At 40.2% G+C, this 20156-nt stretch overlaps 1 protein-coding gene across 2 annotated transcripts in view; it reads left to right on the top strand.

The window, feature by feature from the left end:
• Window positions 1-20156, top strand: part of SEMA3A (semaphorin 3A) — a 607762-nt gene that overhangs the window by 165989 nt on the left and 421617 nt on the right. For both annotated transcript variants that reach the window (XM_085652903.1, XM_085652904.1), the window contains one exon: window positions 12634-12696. In XM_085652903.1, the coding sequence (XP_085509029.1) occupies window positions 12634-12696 (63 nt within the window). The remainder of the gene's footprint in view (window positions 1-12633; window positions 12697-20156) is intronic.

Here is a 20156-nt window from a genome sequence, read left to right as displayed (position 1 = left end):
AACACATGATGCTCCTAAAACCTATGTGGTTACATGAAAAAAGTAGTCAGAAATGTACTCTTGTTTGGAGTGCCTTTCTCACTGGCACGGGGATTCACCAAGGTTTACACATTTCCCTAGTCTTGGATTTCCAGGAATCGTTGTGGAAGTATTCAGTTAACATGTTCCCACATCTACTGTCATTGATGCATTTGTGAAATTTAATAGGTCTGCCAATATACATACATAAATGCAAGACCACAGTGCATTTTCACTTTCAGATGTTTTATTTTCTCCATGAGGATATATGTTTGCATGAAGATGTCCTTTTATGTTTCGTCAATGTTTAGTGAATTGTGTCCACTTTTACATCGTGAATATAGGTATACTCTGGTCCTTGAAAGGAGTACATTTAGGAGCATATTCTAGGTGGCAAATTGCCTCCAGATGTTGACGAACACCAATAAGCTTGCATGTTTCAGGATCTTCATCTATTTTTGCTGCTCTTTCAAGCAAGAAACTATGCTTTAAGGAGGTTAATTCTGCGTTCATTTCAAACCAGGCTGGCATAATGTTATATGTGAATAAATTTCATAACTTTGCATAACAATTGTAAATACACATTTTGTGAATTCATTCTTTGACATTACACTGGTAATTGCAGCTATTTGTGAACCTAGCCTAATCTTGGAATAGCAAATAGCTTAGTGAATTAGGTTTGAGTAATCTGTCTGTGTGTCAGTGAGAGGCAGTTAGGTATCAAGTTTATGAAAATAAACCTTTTGGTTAGAACACCACCATATTAGACTTATGTACCCATAAAAATGGATCCATGTCAAAGACATAGGAAATAATTTAGAATTTGGTGAACATGGTGCTCTTCCAAAAATGTAGCAGAGTACATACTGTAGGTGGAAATCTTTGACTTAAGGACCGATTGGTATTAGGCTATTGGTCAAAGTACATCATACGACTGCCCTGTTTTGGACATACAGTCTGACATAATCTTTCCCTGTTCAAAACCACAAGGATAAGCATGGCTTCCGAGAACAGGAAAACAAAGCAATGGCCTTCACGTGCTGAAGAAAACTACCAGAATGTCAAGGACATTTTTTTTTTCAGTGAAAGACTGCCATGGAGTGCATCCCTTTGCTGACCTATCATACTTCAAACAAGCAGTGGCAAAGCCAATAGGTCTTGCGTATGTGAGATTAATGGCTATGCTAATGTATTTTTTTTAGCTATGTTGCAAATGAGTGACAGTGATGTAAAAAAGCTCTATGACACAGCCAGCGTCGTCCTTTTTATAGCATTGTTTTCCATTTTCAGTTATGCTGCACTGAAGCTATTGCTGCTGTAAAATATGGCTTAAAAACTTTGTTAAAACCAATAGGTCCCGCATAAGCAAGACCAATTGGCTTTACCAATGCTCGGTATGGAATGCCATATGATAAGTTATAAGTTTTTATGTAGTGTTTACAATGGCTGAAGTGCTAATGTTATGGAATGGGGAATGCCTTTGCCAAGGTGTTAGTGTGTCCAAATTCAGAAGCATTGAAAGACCATACAAAACTGTGAAAATGTTCCATATAAATGCGTTAATTATAGTATAAGTTGTAAGTAGACAGGAAAGTCCAATAGGTTACCGCTTTTATTACAGTGATGCTTTAGGCTATGTGTTACTTTGGGTGCCGCGGTTACAAGAGAAACAAAAAAGCACTCCTGACTGTTTGTTAAGTAGTGAAATAATCGGTGTTCAGTGGGTGTTCTAGACATTTTGGCTCCTGTGCCGCTGCACCTGCTGCACCATTCAAATCATGACCCTAGTGCCTGCAAGGTAATTGCACTTGTGACTGCTTGTTTAGTAGTAACATTTAGCAATAATCGGTATTCAGTGGGTTTCCTAGTACTTTTGGCCCCTGTGCCACTGTACCTGCTGCACCATTCAAATCATGACCCTAGTACCTGCAAGGTAATTGCACTCGTAACTGCTTGTTTAGTAGTAAAATATAGTAATAATCAGTGTTCAGTGGGTTTCCTAGACCTCTTGGCCCCTGTGCCACTGCACCTGCTGCACCATTCATATCATCTCCCTATTGCCTGCAAGGTAATTGCACTTGTGACTGCTTATTAAGTTGTAACATATAACAATAATCGGTATTCAGTGGGTTTCCTAGACCTTTTGGTCGCGGTATGACTGCATCTGCTGCACCATTCAATTAATTATACTAGTGCCTGCAAGATAATTGCATGTGTGACTGCCTGTTTAGTAGTACAATATAGCAAAAATCTGTATTCAATGGGTTTCTAGACATTTTGACCCCTGGGCCACTGCACCTGCTGCACCATTCAATACATGGCCCTAGTGCCTGCAAGGTCATTACATGTGACTTCTTGTTTAGTAGTAAAATATAGCAACAATTGGTGTTCAGTGGATTTATAAGAGCATTTGGCTGCTGTGCCTCTGCATCTGCTGAGCAATTCAAATTATGACCCTAGTGCCTCCTAGAGTATTGTATTTGTGGCTGCTTGTTTAGTAATAAAATATGGCAATAACCAGTGTTCAGTGGGTTTCCTAGCACTTTGGCTCCTGTGCAGCTGCCTCTGCTATACCATTTAAATCATGACCCTGCAAAGGCAAATTTGGAAATTGTTTATATATGTGTTCTGATAAAGACACAGTTGCAGAGGGAATATATAATTATTGTGTAGCTAAACATAAATGCAAAGGCTTTAATTAAAAGTGCCTTTAAACCTATCCAACTCTTCAAAACAAATTGCCACAGATGTCATAACTTAAAAAGCATATGCTTTGCACATCAACGTGACAACCATGCAGTTTTAGATTGTGTTTCTATGTAGTTGGTTCTTTCCTGTGACAAGATCTTATCCTGTGCTTGACAGTGAATGGGCCATAAACAGTGTAAATTGCCCAAGATCACTGTATGTTAGGTTGACACTGAGAATGAAATGCAGTTTTGTGCCTTGTTGCTAAAAAGGCAGCTTCACAAATTAAATGGACTCACCAAGGAAGGGGAATTTTGCAAAAAACTTGCAAATTGTTTGTGCAGCTGAAGAATGAGATAGCTGTTGAGATGGCTATGTCTAAAATAACATAAAAAAAATGGTGTAAGCAAGCTCCATGGAGAAAGTATATTGCATTCCTCTTTCCTATAAATGCTCTCCCTTTGAAGTAAGCCGAAAGCAAAATAAACACCAGGCTCCCAGGAAAACACAGTCTGTCATTTGATCTCGTTCTTTGAATGCCCAGCAAAAGTGACACGATAAGAACAAGATTTAAAGGCCTCTTTATTGCAGAAAACAAGTTCTTGAAAGAATACTGTATGCACGGCTTTAGCATGGAGAGGTACGAACTCAAGCTGCACAGCATAAAGCAAATAAAGCCAGCAAATGGAAAGGCAGAAAAGGTGAGTTACAAACCACAAAGCCAATAGCAAGCCACAGGTGGAATACATTCCCAGGTCAACTGTCTGAAAGTCCTCAAGATGTCTTCCGCATAGCCAGACACCTCCGCTGTCTGGTAGGCAGTGACCTAAAAAGGCTCCTAGTCACATCCACCATGCTACACAAAAACTGGCTTCCCTCATCTGAGATTTAGCTGCCATTAGGATTGTGCAGGTCAGTGCTCCTCAAATAGTGCAGCCTCTAAAGTCATCTACTTTAGAGGTTTGTCTCACAATATTGCCATGGGGTTTCCACTTTCCTATTCACCCATGCTTTTCTAGCACACCCTTGATATTTCTGAAAATGCAAGGAGAGAACCGTTAACCTGTCAGACACTCCATCTGTTTCCAGGTGCTTTATTGATGTCTGCTTCTTGTAACAAAACTTTTGATCATTTAAGGGAAAGAACCTCCCTGAAGTAGTTTAAATAACATAGCATTCTTAAATTACCCAGGCCTACGGACATACCACTAAAATTATTGTCTAGATTTATTGTTATGAAGGCCTGCCAACAATCTCTTTAGGCTAATTTCCATTCTGCCAATAATGGTAATGTTTTACCTAGTAAACATCCGTGTGAAATAAACCATCCGGGGTTATTCATGCTGGCTTGGGAATGTCTTTTCACTGTTTATGGCATTCACAGTAATAATGATTATGAAAATTTCTCAATTTAAATTGATGAATTAAATATGATTTATTAATGTTTACAATAAAAAATCATATTGAGTTAGTGCAGGAAGGAATACACATGATGTCTTTCCTACATGCAATATACACAACCAGCTATGGGGCAAGGTAAAGCAGACAGGCATTAATGCAGACATTGATTCCGTAGAAGTAATGAGAAATATTACTGCAATAACTCCTAAGAGTGACCATTTAAAAGTTCACTCGATTAGTTTTACCTAAAAACAGAAATGGCTGATGGCATAGATCTTGCAAAGATGCAATACGTTTTTCACATTTTCATCATCTTAAGCTTTGAGCAGGGAAGTAAAGAAAAACTATATTGGTTATTTTATTTGCTTCAGTCGTTACTTATCAATGTTAGGGATCGTCCAATATAATTTAACATTTTGCCACTTAAGTAAATCTTTATGAAGTCTATCAACCTTGCTAACTGAAGAGCTTTCATAAGTGCTAATAGTTTCAGTGGTGACAGATGATTCCTTACAGGACAGGATTAGTGGTCTCCAAACCTATCTCTTGTATTTGTGGAATGCTTGTATCTCATTCTTCAATACAGAGTTCTGTCTTGCTTGCTTACTGGGAGTCAAGGACATAGAAGTTATGAAGACCAGCCTTTGGAATTTCTTGTAGCTATGTTTCCAGAGGCAAGGAGGAGTTACTGCTGAAACCACGTAGTCTCAGTAGGAGACGGAAATTGGTGCCAACCATATTACCATGTTAACAATACAACGAGTATTTTGCAAAGTTTTTCCATTTAGTGCCATAAATTTAAAATAATGAAGCCTGATATTGTGGCAAAACATTAGTGCAACTCTGTGAGACCAGTCATGGACATTATTCTTCAGCCCCCATAAAATCAGCAGTCCAGAAAATTCACTATGCTGATCCAAGGTCCCTGTTCTCCAGCAGAGCTTTTTTCTGTTCTAAGAACTAGCTTTCTCTTAAAAGTTCTTTATTGCATGCATCAGTTGGGTTAGTGAGAGGATGCGGTGCTCTGCACACACACAATATACACAATCCTGCAAGAATGTTAAGATCATCTGTGAGAAACGTGAGAGATATTGCAGAGAGAAACTCAATTCATTGTACCAATGCTTCTAATTCAGGTAGTGTATTCTCCCTCCTTTTGATCACAAGTTCATCTCTGCCCATATCCAGCCTTCACTTACATAAATTTAGCATCACAAGTCAAATAGTAATTTTTTCCATTTGTATCCTGCCCAGGTTGATCCACAGTCCGATCTGTACCATAATTTCTACTCTTCTAAAATATCAATAATGAAAACGATAAACCTTGAGCATGTTAACTTCATAACATGTTAATGGATCCATATATCAACCCTGTCTTATGAATCTAAATCTAATTACCATTTGTATCCCAAATGGTTCTATTGCTCTATTAATCTTTTAGTGCTTTTAATGATGGTGTTTTGTTATACTTATGTCTGTCTTAGTCTGGAAGATGCATTCTTTATCACTTAACAATTTTGAATTGACCATGTGTGTTTGAAATTCGCTGGACAGTTTTAAAAGTTCTGAAACTACCACAGCGTGGAGGCAACATTGCCCAACTACTGAACCGAGAAGAACTTAAATCTATCATCACCTATGACTCAATTCGTAATGGCCTGAACAGGACAGAAGATTGGACAACACTGCTTTAAGAACCATTCAAGTAACAATGAACTATCCCTCCCAGCAATCATATGTCCTATACTTTCTAATATTGCTCAAAAGTCCGGTTGTACTTGTTTATTCAAGGTTTTTCATGGTTGATCATGATGTCCTATTTGGCGCTTCGGTCAATCACCTTTCATCCCAGCTACAAAGGTAGCCCAACTGAACTATCTTGTTTTGAATCCTACTTTGGTTTTGATAATAACTTGTTTTTGTAATTTACCAATGTTGATCGTAACAAGTATAACCGCATTGTTTTAAACAGTCACATTCAATTTTCTCCACTCCAATATGTCCCCTGCTATCGTTTAACTTCCTGGCATAGTCCTACCACTATTTTCACTCCCTTACACGGTTCTTCACGTAGTCCTACCTCCATTTTCACTCTCGCGCGGTTTTTAAACTGCACCAAGACCTCCGAGCCCAGTCCACATTGAAGACCACATCGGATGCCATTACACGTCCCATTGAGACTCTGTTGAGGTAAGCGTTCACTGGCCTAATACACCCGTTACTATCACATCACCAACAACGTCCTCTAATGAGCTCCTCCTTTCCCACTCAGCTCGTATCCATTAACGGACAGCCATTGTAGCTGCCGTTCGCTGTTCCATTTGGACGTTCTTGCACTATCCCCCACAGAGCCAACCCTAGCAGGTAAGCCTGTTTCAATTTATCCCCTGGCTGGACACCTTGTCCTCATCTCCCGTTCCTTACTATTCTTTTTTTCCCCCCCAACTTTAGCTCTGTAAACCTTAAAACAAGACGCAGCCATTGTTGTTAATGCCAATTACACACGTGGATGACCGCGTCCTCTTTACTGCTCCATCGGCACTTTATCCCCTTTTTAAACGGTAAGCCGTCAGACCTCACTATCACGACCCTTGCATTTCCCCGTTTCTTGCATTATTCTAACTTCCCTCTCCCTCCCAAATCACAGCGTCCGCCTACTGCTATTGATCGCCCTGCTCAATCGAGCCCTGCTGCAAGGTCATTTCTCTCGCCGATACTTTTAGGTAAATTGGTTTATTTCACTGCGTATTGTTTGTAAATCCACCTCACAACTTCTTCGGCCAAGCCTTAATCAACTCCTCAAAATAAAGGCATGATTTCACCAACGATGCTCAGCGCATGAACAGCATCTAGTCACATGTACGCAACATGGCCACGCACACGAACCACTACCTTCAGCTTCCTCAGCGGCGACGCCGAGCACTACTCAATGGATGTTTTCCTCCGCACTCGCGCCCATGAACCTTTTTAAAAGCGTCAACACTCACCATAAGCATGAGGCACGTCCTTGGACCTCACAATTGTTGTTTTAATGTACGCCAAACCGAACTGCTGAACAAATTTGTTTTGTCTGTTTTTTCTCCCCTTTTTTTTCCTAAATTCATGTTAACAGGCATTGCCAATATATACCGGGTAGCTCCTTCTCAAATTTTAGTCCTGATGATGATCCCACAGTATTAGGAGCTTGGGATCGAAACGTCGTCGACTTTCTATTACAGTACCACAATTTTTTATCCACTGTGAAAATGTTTTGTGGTTTCTGCTTGGTTGTGCTTACTTGAATTGTTTATTGGTTTGTAAGCCCTTTGTTTGCTCCAAAAAACCTTTTGCCTGTTATTTTCTTCCACTTAAATCTGACTTCCTTGTCTCCTCTTTTGAAAACTTGGTACAGGATTGTGCCCTTGTTTAATTACTCTTCATTTCCTTATTTCTATGAATACCTTAGAATAAATGTTCCTTTGTCCGGCTGGACTTAGGAAGAATACACATAGGTCTCATTGTAGTCTATGTTGCAACAGCTCTTTTCCAATTCAATTTAGGCTAAGGACCATTGTTCTCTTAATTATTTGCTACACACCTCGGCATCAAAAAGGTGTTAGGCCTTCATCTCTTTCCATATACCAAAAGAGAACCAAGTTCAGTGAATTTTGGTACTTGGATGTAGTTAAAGATCAGTTTCTCTTCTCTCATCTAATCTACCAGTAAGTTCCAAACACCCACTAGAAAGCAAGTACGAACACTTATCACATGATGGGAAGTCACTATGTCCATGTTTTAATATTGGCTTGCACTTACATTTCCTCCACAATATTGACTACGACTATCTTGTTGCAGTAAGTAGATGAGGAGTTAAAATAGTAAATCTAAACTTTCCTATCTATGCTTACCTTGAGGATATAGTGACAGTGGATATTGTGTATCTTGGATTTTGTGACCTCCTACCGATAACACCGAGTAAATTGTCCCTATGCAGTTTGCCCATGGACCAAAAAAAAGCCCTGGGGCAAAAAATAATATACAGATGTATGTAATTCCCCTGCGGCCAGGGGGGGGGGGTGGCGGCAGTGTTGCTGTGCTCTTGACGAGCCCAGCTCATCATGAGGCACAGTGGAGCTGTACTCATGACGAGCTGAGCTCGTCACGACCCCGCCCACTGATTGATTCTCCCGCACAGGCAGGGAATCAATCGCGCGTGGGCGGGCCGCAATGGTTATGACGAGCTGTGCTCATCATGAGCACCGAAGTGGTTAATAACTTTCATGCAATTAGGGAAACATTTGGCCACTTTGAACTTTCCCCACAAATAAACTTTACCAGTGTGGTTACTATACAACTTCTAGCAAAATTCAAACAGACATTATATTGCAAAGCCAGCAACCCACCTGCAAGGTTAAAATATTAGTGTGGGGACAATAACATATTTTGATCTAGCAATTTGGAACCCAACACCATCATGCAACAAACTGGAAACCTTCCATTAAATTCACAGTAATTTGTATTTAACCAAACAGCAAAATGGCATGTGTTTAATTTGTTTAAACTCCCTGCCAATATGAAGAACATAGTCAGTAAATTCCGATGTTCTAATTTTTTTAAACCTAGTGTAAGATAAAAAAAGATCCACAAGCTGCCCATTTGGCAAATGGGTGATGTGTGTGGGGTAAACAGGCTGCGCAAATGCCTATGTCTTGGTTTCAAGCTATATGCGGTGAAGAGTTTGTTAACATTAGACCTCACTTAAAATATATAAAAACATGGTCTTAATATCTAGTCAGTTAAAAACTTATAATTTTTGGACTGCTTGGTATTGTAGATCCAGGGACAGATTTTCTTTTGTTATCGTCTCGCTACACATTTCTCTCAACACAAAAGCAGTGCTGCGCGCTCTGGAATGTGGCAAAGAGCAGCATTTTGAAACAAGGGTAGGAAGCACCGAATTGCATGGGAATTAATGTTTATTTCATCTCTAAACAGCGACCAGGTTTTCTGTGTAAAGTTTAACAGCATGATGGCTTTCCTCAAGCCTCCATCACTTTTTAAAGAGATTCCATGATGCTTTTAAACTATTAAAACCACTCTCTTTTTCCTGCGTGTTTTCACTCACTAGACACTAACTTTTTATGAAAGATGCATTGCTTCTGGGTTTCAATATTTCTTTTACTAGGTCCTGAACTCTGACATTTATTTTATATATGTGTCCTCAGGGGTCTGAAGTAAATAGCCTGTCTCCTTCCTTTTGACGGAAGGCAGGCTATTACTTTTCGTCTTCCCTCAGTAAATATGAAGGGAACACCATTTCAATGGAAGGCGACATCCATAGGCTATGGTACAATTCAGCAGTGACAGCTGTGAGGGGTACAATTCAACAAGCAGGAACATAAAGTGCGTGGGTATTCCTCTTAAAGGAAACGTACATTTCTTACAGTGTCATGTGAAGACGTGTTGTCACTACACCTTTCTGGACATACATTTTTATCAACATTGTTATACACATACAAGTGTTTAGGAACATGTTTTTTCTAGTTCCATAAATAAATAGCACGTATTGAATATCAAGGCTGAAACCCAGCCTTCTGCCATTCATAGTTCATTATCAGAGGCTGCCATTTGAGTGAGAGCTTGACATTTTTTGAGGATCATGTTTTATTCTATATCTAATTCCTAAAAGCTTTTCAACAAGCGTGAATAATTGACTATGAGAGGGTCAAATGTATTCTAGAAGATGAGATGCACGCCCGAAATGCAATGGAAGTAACCCTAAACCCAAAGAAATAGGCACAATATATCAGTGTTCTTTTCTTGCTCCTGCACAAGAACCCATATTCCGCACAATATTAATCCTACCAGAATACCAACACTCCTGGATGTGGCAGAATCTGCCTGTCACATCAAGAATAACAGCAGAGATCTGACTTTCCATTTTGTCTAGCCAGCTAACCTCTCTCTGAGAGTGCATGTTTTCCAGGAAATTTGTACTGAGGTTTCCAGCTATGGCTAATTGAGTACAATTTATGGTCTGGTCATAAGTCAGCAAAGCAAATCTTAGATAACTTTTTCCAGCAACAACCCTAAACCTGTTGCTGCAATCCCTACATCATGCTATATTTTGAAAGGTAATAATGTACAAATAATGATTATGCTTATAATTGATTTCATGTTCTTTTGAGAAAAACATTCCTTTGTCAGGTTTTCCCACTCCCTTCCTCTTCTTGTCTTTGCCTCTCCCCTAGGGCATAGCCTCTTTACTATCCTTTTGATTGACTGACTTTTATTGCTCACTTTTAGAGAACTCTTTTTTTTGTTAAGCACTTCTTCAGAGTACATATATAACTCAAACATTGAGGCACGCATTGTCAGTGTAATTTTAGAAATGTATCCCCAAGACTTAAGTAGCTAGCCTGTAGAACGTTATAGTAAGGAGAACAGATTGGGGTCTCATCATCTCTCCCATGGATAAACTTCAACGGGATGGGCAGGTATGAAAGCTATATTGGACCTGCCAGAAATTCAGCCGGGCAATTTTTATATGTGTGTTGGACCCCTTCCAATTTTGTGACGTGAAAGAGAATCCTATTATAATCTTTACAAATCTTTTTCTACTAAAAAGCTAGACTAGATGACAAGGTAGTAAATTTGTTATAATAAAAATAATTGAAACATTAGCACACGCAAGTATAAAATATGGAAGCAGATAGTAAATACTTACGGTTTTATTAGGGACTAATAAGACACGGTATTTGATTCTCTGTTCATCTGCTGGAACTGTAAACCATCCAATCCTCTCTACCTCACCTGAGGTCAGCGATGCTGAGTGTGTCCTTCATGGAGTTCATGCACAGGGTGCTCAGATGACTGGCATAGTTTCCTCTTGAATAAAAAAGAAACTTTCACGGAACAACTAAATTCCAGTGTTTGGATACATGAGTTCCCTGCAGAATAGTGATATTTGTCCTTGTCACGTTGCATACCATACATATTGCGACAACATGAGAAGTAAATACATTTAAAGATTGGTCTGTAAGTCAATGTGCCCCTTTGAGAGTATTGCACTATGCAAAACAGAGCACATATAATGAAAAGGTTTTAACTTGGTTTTTAGTAAGACTTTGATTTTCCTGATCTTTAGAGAGATGTGGGGGGTGGGCAAAGAAGTCTGCTCCGCCGGCAGAGTTCGCAGAGTTTTGCCCACTGTGCATGGAGTTCCAAAAATCTCTGGGAAGTGATGCAGAGCAGAGTTTTCTCTCTCGAACGGCTCACCAACGTATAGTTGGTGATCGCTTTGAAGAAAATATTGTGCTTTAGACCTCCTCCCGGTGAGATTTCTCAATGTGGGCAGTCGCTGCAGGTCATGATCACTCACATTGAAAAATATGCTGCTTGCGTTGTCTACTCATTAGGCAGAAAGCAGCCGCTCCCTCTGGCGTAATGAGAAGTGCAGTTCGCACTGATTTTACAGTGCAGGACAAACTCCTGGTGCTAAAAATCAGTGTGAGTATTGCGACTTAACAGACTCTGCGGCTGACGGATCTCTGCAGAGGGCGGCAGAGTTATTCCTGCACTTCGTGGAGTTCCTTGGAGTAAAACTCCGCAAAGTCTGCCCAGGCCTAGGGAGATGCACCTTTTCCCTCATAACTTTACTTTAGGCATTAAGCAGATCTCTAGGTATTGTCCTTTGCGCATTAGAGTATCCCTCAATGGACTACTGAGAATAAATGATAACAGTGATTTCCCACTTCAAATAAGCGAATAGAGTCAAATATTTTATACATCACTATCCATATTTTGCAATCATACATGAATAATCACTCGTTAGTACCATTAATGACTTGCTTTTGGTAGAGCCCTCTGAGTGGATCCAATGGGGTACCTTTCTTTTCCACTACTGCCAGCCCTACACAGAGCACATCTTGAAGAACACAGTGGTTTGATCCAATAATTCCTGTTCTCACAGAGAGGATGGCAGCCAGCATCCCTTATTTTATTATGGGGTATGCATCTGCAGCAGCAGGTCATTTATTTGTGGAACTACCATTAACAAATGAAAAAAGTCTCTGTTGTGAATATACTGGTGGATTAAAAGTCCAACTCACCTCTCAGTTTTGCTTAAAGGGGATGTGCAGCCCCTCCCTCAATAAAAATGTTCAAGCACTATGTAAACATACTTTATTTTAAGCCCAGGTTTCCCTACTAAAAATTAAATATTCCATCTTCGAGAAACCATTTTATCACATGATTTCGAAAGGGACATTTTAGTGATAATGTATCAAACTTTTTCAGAATTTAAAAGCGAGTGGAGAAAATGTGGCAAATTCTACATTAACTATATAATGTAAGTAGCTCTGACTAGTGAGTGAGGGAAAACTCTTTAAAACACACGGAAATTTAAGGTTGAAAATGCGTGCTATAAATAGTAAGACAGACAAGAGGGGTACATTTTTCAGGAAAAAGGAAAAATATAAAGTAGCAGTTTCTAATAAAGTTTCTAATACATCCTTGTAGAAATTGACTTTTGTGTTTTATCTTTAGATTGTTTGGCCAGTGTCTCATACCCGAAGGGACGAGTGCAAGTGGGCTGGAAAAGACCTCCTTGTAAGTATAAATCTTAGGTTCTCAGCATGAAAGAAATTAATATTTTATATTGTCAGATCATATAAATGTTTAAAAAGATTTTACAACATCTGTATTCTCAACAGTGTTTGTGCCTATGACATTCTATTATTTATCTAAAAGTTGTATGTATGGTTTCCATTCTCCATTAAATATACCAAATGCATTTAAAATAGACTATAAAATAGGTCAAGATATGATGGCTGCTGGACCGTCAGGAGTTTGCCATCATAATGCTCGACTGCGGTATCATAACAGGCAACTGTGGAGGGTTTTGTAGAGAAGACGCTCCATGACCCTGTATAGCCAAACAACGTAAATTACCCCTTTTTCCCACAATACCCCCTCTTTAGAATGTAGTTAAAATATTACTCTTCTAATAGAACATGAATACTTTATAAAAGTGTAATGGGATTGTTTGAGGAATGTTAATACTTCTATTGTAAGCTAACAATATTATGGTACCATATCAACGTCATGGCACAGTAATTCAGAACACTTATGACAAGTGGATTTATTCTTATGTTTTTAAATCCACTGGGTATGCAAAATGTTTGACCGTCGGAATACGAAACTTGGCTTTTCCTTCTTCTGCTCTATTTTTCTACATGGACAGTGATAAGCAAAAGTAGGTATTTAGGCAACATGTTTATTTTTTTCACATGTTAGGGAAAGATCGAATCTCTGCAGACCAATCTGCATATTTCTGCTCATGCTTTATTAAAACAAAGCTAATATATTTTTGCAACAAATATCTGATTGTGTGTTTCATTTTGCACCAGAAATTCGAATATTACTCTTCATGTTTACAAACATCCTATCACTTTCATATGAAAGAGGGCCACACTAAGGTTTCATGTGGTTTACAGGGAGGGTTATGATATGTCCATGTATTGTAAGGAGTACGGTGTCCCTGGCTGTACATTAAAATGATATTACAAGTCACCTCAGAGTTCCATTACCTCATAAAGGAACTCAGCCTTCAACCCTGTTACTCTGTATGGTCAAAGAACTCCCCAGTGACTTGCAGTATCCTTATAATGTACATCAGTGGATACTTTATCCCATATATGTTTTTCAAGCTAACAATATCATGAATTTACATGCAAAAAGCCTAGCTCACATAGCTTGAAGTGTTATGTAATTCTCATAGCAACATTCTAATATTATTTGTGCTTGAGACAATAATGGAATCCCACAAAAGCTGGTCCAAACATAGCTCGCTAAGATTTAGTTTCATGAATCTGTTCCTTTCTTCCTAATTCCTTGCCAGATTTGCATCTTTGCATCATTAATAACTGTCAGTCCTGTTAATACAGGGGTCCACTTGTCGCATACCAGGTGCAATGTAACAGCTGTGATGGGCGTCTGACACCAGCCGTGCCCCAACACTAACCCCATCCCTGACCTGAAATGCTACCTCTCTCAGGGTGGGAGAAATGCACTTTCCATGCTTCTCGAGTCTGCTGGATTCCTAAACAAAGGGTACCAGTCATGACAAGCCTGGCCAAATTAGGCATGGCGCTTTCATGAAATTGATAACAGTTTACAAGAAGTGGTGGATAAAACCAAACAAATTAATTACACACAGATATTATAAATGTGAAAAGTCAGCAGCTTTCACTGGAACGGAAATATCTCTGGAGTACAGCAAATGTGTATGCCCTTCTCTCTTTTCCTTCCAGATGCTGCATATGTTGAATATTTTCGGCAAATCTTTTGCACATTTTTTGACTGTTGAATTCCTCTATAAGGTTTTGAAAGTCTCAAAGTTTCAGAAATGTATTTAGCCAAGCAATCACCAATGATAATATTGATTCTTAGTTCTCAATGTTTCTCTGTTTTACATATCAGACTCTAAATAAACAGCATAAACCTGCACGTAGAAACAGCCCTTTCCTCATATGAAGTAAGCTATGCCTACTAACTGCTCTTGCTGTCCACTTCATCATGTACATAGAGTGCTTAATTTGAGCAGGTGTTTTCCGGTGTTCAGCACCAGCACTTAATCGACAACATTAGTGCTTATAGCGGGAACTCGACCCAAAGGTATTGGAGCACTTTCCATGAGCACCAGTTAAGGACACATTCATTTTTTGAAGGCACGAGGAGATTAAGAGATTTATCCTGAGTCACAGGATGTTGAGTCTGCACCGAGACTCAAACCTGGTTCTCCAGCTCCAAAGTCAGCAGCTCCGGCCCTTACACCACATCCTCTCCCCACTTGTAGGGTTTCATGGCTAGTCGTTGGGTCTCTGATAGGCGGCACTAACAAGAGCAATGGGCTGGTGCAAGCTGCCTCCTGACGAGAGCCCGGCACTTATTTTTTCACAAATTAACCACTGTGTACATTTGCCCGTTTCATATTTGAAAAATGGAATGTTCTGACAAAACATGGTTAAGCAAACTATAAGCTTAATAAATCTAAACAAAACCTTTTTCTTCCAATATTCAATTGCTTAATCACATCTGCTGCCAAGATATAGGACAGTGTTGGAGATGTGGCCTAGCGGCTATAATTGCTGCCTTTGGAACCTGAGTATCTAGGATTGAACTCATTGAGTGATTCTGTGCAAATCGTTTATTCTCTTTGTACCAAAAATTTGAAATGTCATGTGTTTAAAATGTATTTGGATAATTTCCACTTGACGTACACAACAATGTAGGCCACCTCCCAACTCCTCATGCAATGTACAATGCTCTGTTGCTTCATAGCTGGAATTGTGCCATATATGATCATACAAAACGTCAATTTTTCATTTGCAGAATTAGTGATGCATGGTTGAAGAGCCTAATGTAACAGTGAGACAGAGTTGGCTTGTATAGTGGTCCTTCAGTCCCTGCTGATGCACCCTTCATTGCTTTCGTGCCTTTCCAGGTGACTGTAGCAATTTCGCCCGAAGAATGCTTGGGGGTTCCCCAGCCAGGAGGATGGCCTATCCGAATGGATATTGCTCCTGTGGATATAGATGTTGGTGCTTTCTCAGTGAATGGTTGAGAATGATAATTCTGTGGCACCCTTTGTCACAGTAGTTGTCCCATCAGACGGCATGCTGCTAGCCCTTTTGTCTAGTGACAGAGAGCGTTTCGCCTGCAACACTTGGGTGGGTACAAGTGCATAGCTGTATATAAAGCTGCAATTACTCTAAGCAAGGGCTGTCTAAGTTGCAATGAAAATAAGTCAGCCTGAGTCTCAATGATAAAATCTCCATAGTGATCCCGCAGAAATTGTCTTATATTGGTATTTGTGTAGCATTTTCTTATCCCTTACGATGTCCAAAGTGCCTTTCTTTTTGGTATGTTTGTTTTGTTTATACATCATGCCCCTAGCAAGAATGTTAAGTGTTTCAGTTTGCTTCTTGTTCCTGGGTGCCCCTCAAAGTGCTGGTTGCAGTATGGTCTATATGTGTGTGCCTAATTTCTGAAAGAGTTCCAGGGCCCGAAGCTCTGCTCACGACCGATGCAATTAAATGTCAGCATGCCAAACACCGAAGCTGTTAGCCTTAAATCTACCTTATGCCTCTTTAATCTCCACCAAACACTCCCTGCCCCTTTCTCTCCCTCTTGTTGGTTCCTGCCTTCCCCCTTTGTGATGGTTTTGTCATCTTTCTCTTCCTCCTTCTTTCTGATCTGTGTGTTTTTCCCTCTCTAGCGCTTGGTAAATATCTGATGCAGAACAATAAGTGCCAGCCTCCCACTGGCAACCACTGGCTCAAAGTTAGCACTGTATGTGACACGTTATGTGAGATGCATGAGGCTCGAAGATGTGGCGTAAGCAACATGCATGAAATGTAGCTCAAATTAACTTATATTGGAAGACAGTGTGAGAAAGGATGAAAGATATTCTCCATAGAGGAGGTGAGCCAATGTTATTGACAGCGAAGATATGGTGTCTATTCTTGGATGATTTTCTCACCTGAGTTGGCCTAGATAAATGAAGAGCATGCTGTTTAGTGGGAAGGAGATTAGCAGGATTGTGTAGAATGTTAAGTTGTTACCCGACGAGATGGAGAGAATTCATAAGATTTGCCATCATACACAATGAATGGTCCCCAAAGGCATGTTTTTTCAGAGCGGTACATTCATTTTAGGTAGAAAGTCTCTCTTGGATGTCACAATACACATTCCACACATATGGGTTTTAAAACATTATTACCATGTGCAATTTGGATCAACATGATTCTCCTGTTCAGTGTGTGGTCAATTTGGGGTTTTTGTACCCTAAAAGCTGAGAGTATCCCAAACGTCTCAGACTTTATTAGCTCCTGACTCATTGTGTTCCCCCTGTGTAAGTCATCCTTATTAAAATGAACTGATCAGTTCAACAATGTGGTCTGCTGTGTCTGTATTCTATGGTTATAGACAGCTAAAACTTTCATGTTTTGGTGCAAGAAATTTAGAGAGGCATTTTAGTGGTCAGAAAGGTGATACATTTGCCTGCATTTGTATATATTTATATATACCTTAGATTATTACATTACAATTTAGACTCTCCCTGTCCACATTCATTTCTATCATAACTTCCTTTAATCTGTCATGGGAAAATGAATACTAGGGTGTAGGATAACTTAAAAACTAATCGCCAGATGATCCCTACATGAATCAATAAGAATCAACAAGATTTGCATTATTTTTGACGCTATTACTGCTCATTTCCATTTCTTAGTTGAACTTTCATGCTTGAACAACTCCAGAAACAAATATTTACTTGAGTTTACAGTACCTATCACAGAATACACCGGCAGGATGTACATTTTACCAGTTTGTGATATTACCCAATTATAGAGAAAGTTCACAAATTAATTTAACCCGTGACAAAAATTGGGTTATTAGTTGAGAGGGGTGGAAGCCCTACTCAAGTAATAAACACAATCTTTGTCAGGGTGAACCATCAAAGTCACAAAATAAAACTGTGCTTAACCCTCTGGCACCTTGGCACAAAAGCAGTCTGGAATAACTTACATGAAAAGTGTAGGTGGCTGTTCCTATCATGGACGGTCATTGTTGATGCAGAGAGCCGGTCGTCGGTGGAGCTTCACATTGGTAGGCATCATGGATGGTCATTTCTCAGTGAGAAAAGTTTGCTCATGATCCAGAGGAGCCCAAAACTTCTGGACTGTCACCTGGAGCTCAGGAGGAGTATACTTTGATGCCACCCACGGTTCCACTACCTGGGTGGGCCCCTTTCGGGGATCTAGACTCACTCCAGAAGGACTCACGCAGGCCTTGGCATGTCCACTTGGTGCTGGTCAGCTGGGACATTTCAGGAACGCTCTTGGCAACTTGGTGTGTCAGTGTAGCATAAGCAGGAGATCTGCCAACTGACCCTTTGATTAATTTCTGGGGAGCCTGGGTTTAAGGCAAGTGGGTGTAGTCTTCCTTCATCAGACAACAGCGTAGTACTTCTTTTGAATCTTCCACAGGCCGAAGAGAATTCTGATGAAATGTTCTGAAAGTGGCACATTTATACATATTGACAACCTGTGCATGCGTGGCAATCCCTGGTCTACACCCAAACTGGTTCTGGTCAGTTCTTCCACTTCCCCTGGATTTGGCTCCAAACTGTCTTGGGTGACAAAGGCAAGAGCAAGCCTTGTGTCACGTTCCTTTGTATGTTCTGCTTACAGGGCCCCACTACCTATACACCCAGGGTCCTTTTGTCCCCATGTCTGGGAGGAATACACAACACACCTCAGAAAAGCTATTCATAATTGGTTTAGGCAGGAAAATGCTAACTTTCTATTGGGATTCTCCTCTGTCCCTGCTGGCCATTCATGCCCCAACTTTCCCTCATAGGCTTTCAATAACCAAGCATATTTGGAAATCTTTGGTTTACAGTAGGCCTGGGCAAAAATTTCGTTCCGTTCGCGGAAATTGCGATAATTTGACATTTTTGCGTTCCGCGGAGAGCGCGAAAATGTCAAAAATTCCGGTTTCCGCAGCTTGGCGATAATTTGTTTCTTGCTCGCGCTGTAAAATGATACATTCTCGCGCGCGTGCGATCGCCTTACCTGAATCCCTGCGTTCGCCGACAAGTTTTCTTGATCCGGTCGCGTTCTCCATGAGATGTTGTATTGTTTTTAGCCATTTGCGCTGTCTCGCGACAGTTCGCGCCCGCAGTGACGTCATGCGTCGCGCGATCACGTCTTTCTTCTCGCGATCATGCACCGCGAGAAAAAATGAAAACAAGATGGCCGCGCCCGCAAGCAACCACATGGGTAAGTTGGCGACCCGCAACCATGCAGAAAATCTCGCGAACATGCCGGAAAAAAACTTCCGCATCTTTGCGATATTTCTGCTTGTTTGCGATAATTTTAAACATTCTCGCGATAATTTGCGAAGGTTAATTCCGCAAATTCCGCCCACCCCTAGTTTACAGAAGTGAACACAAGTTCCCTGAATGTGTCAGACTTGTGCATGTCCAGCTAAAACCTCCTCTACTCTAGGTCACTTTATATTTCCTGGAGCATGATGCATTTTGAAAGGGACATCTTACACAAGAAAATCAAGAGGATAGCTGCTGCGACCACTCACAGAGCAAGTTGAGGTGCTGGCAGATGGAAGCAGACAGGAGGGAGTGAAGTCAGTAGTGCGTATCAGGCTGTCAGCGGGCAGCCTAGAAGATGTGTGGAGAAAGCATGGCACATAGGGACATCTGGAGAGAGCATACACCATCTGTGGGTCTGGACCAGCAGCAAGAGATGGCAGTCCACATGCTATCCTCCGTGGCTCTTTGCAGCACCTGGACTGTGGTTTCCTACTGCTGAAATGGGCCACTAAAATTATCCTTTAAAAAAAAAAATTATATATATACTTATGTTTGCACTTTGCAAAATGTGTGCAATATCTTATAAAACAGAGTGCAAATGTGCAAGTCTTAGGATACACACATTGCTAATTTTGACTTCATTGGCCAATGGGTAAGTGTTGAGGTGTAAGAGTATTTGGTGGATATTACAAGCATCCTGGCAAAGATGAGTTTGGGAACCCATCTTGAACTACATTGTTAATGTTCCTATCTTGAATGGAGACTTCCAGATCTGGGTCAGCTAATTATTATTTATACGGATTTTCACACAGGACTTATCACTCATGTGACATCTCTGAGCATTCAATGAACTTGAAACTCAATAATGAATTTAAATTCAGTCACAGTTAATATCAAATAATTATCGCTTCCACTAGTCCACTGTCTGGTTATGTGTACGGTAACATGAAATTTTTCTGATATGCTTAGAATGTACTGTGAGTATAAAAGCTGTAGTAGTGAAGTTCCTCCTCTTGGAACACACAGACGTGAATCGTGGCTACTGCCCCTAACTGAAAATCAGGTCATTCTCCATGCTCCACTCACAACACAGTTCAATCTGAGAATTTGTAAAGTGCATGGCTGGGGTTTCCCATCTCTAAGTAAGGAACAAGGTGGTAAAAACAGCATTAGA

This window comes from Triturus cristatus, chromosome 4_1 (genome assembly GCF_964204655.1).
Source record: "Triturus cristatus chromosome 4_1, aTriCri1.1, whole genome shotgun sequence".
Lineage (NCBI taxonomy): Eukaryota > Metazoa > Chordata > Amphibia > Caudata > Salamandridae > Triturus > Triturus cristatus.
This window is presented reverse-complemented; position numbering and strand designations above follow the sequence as displayed.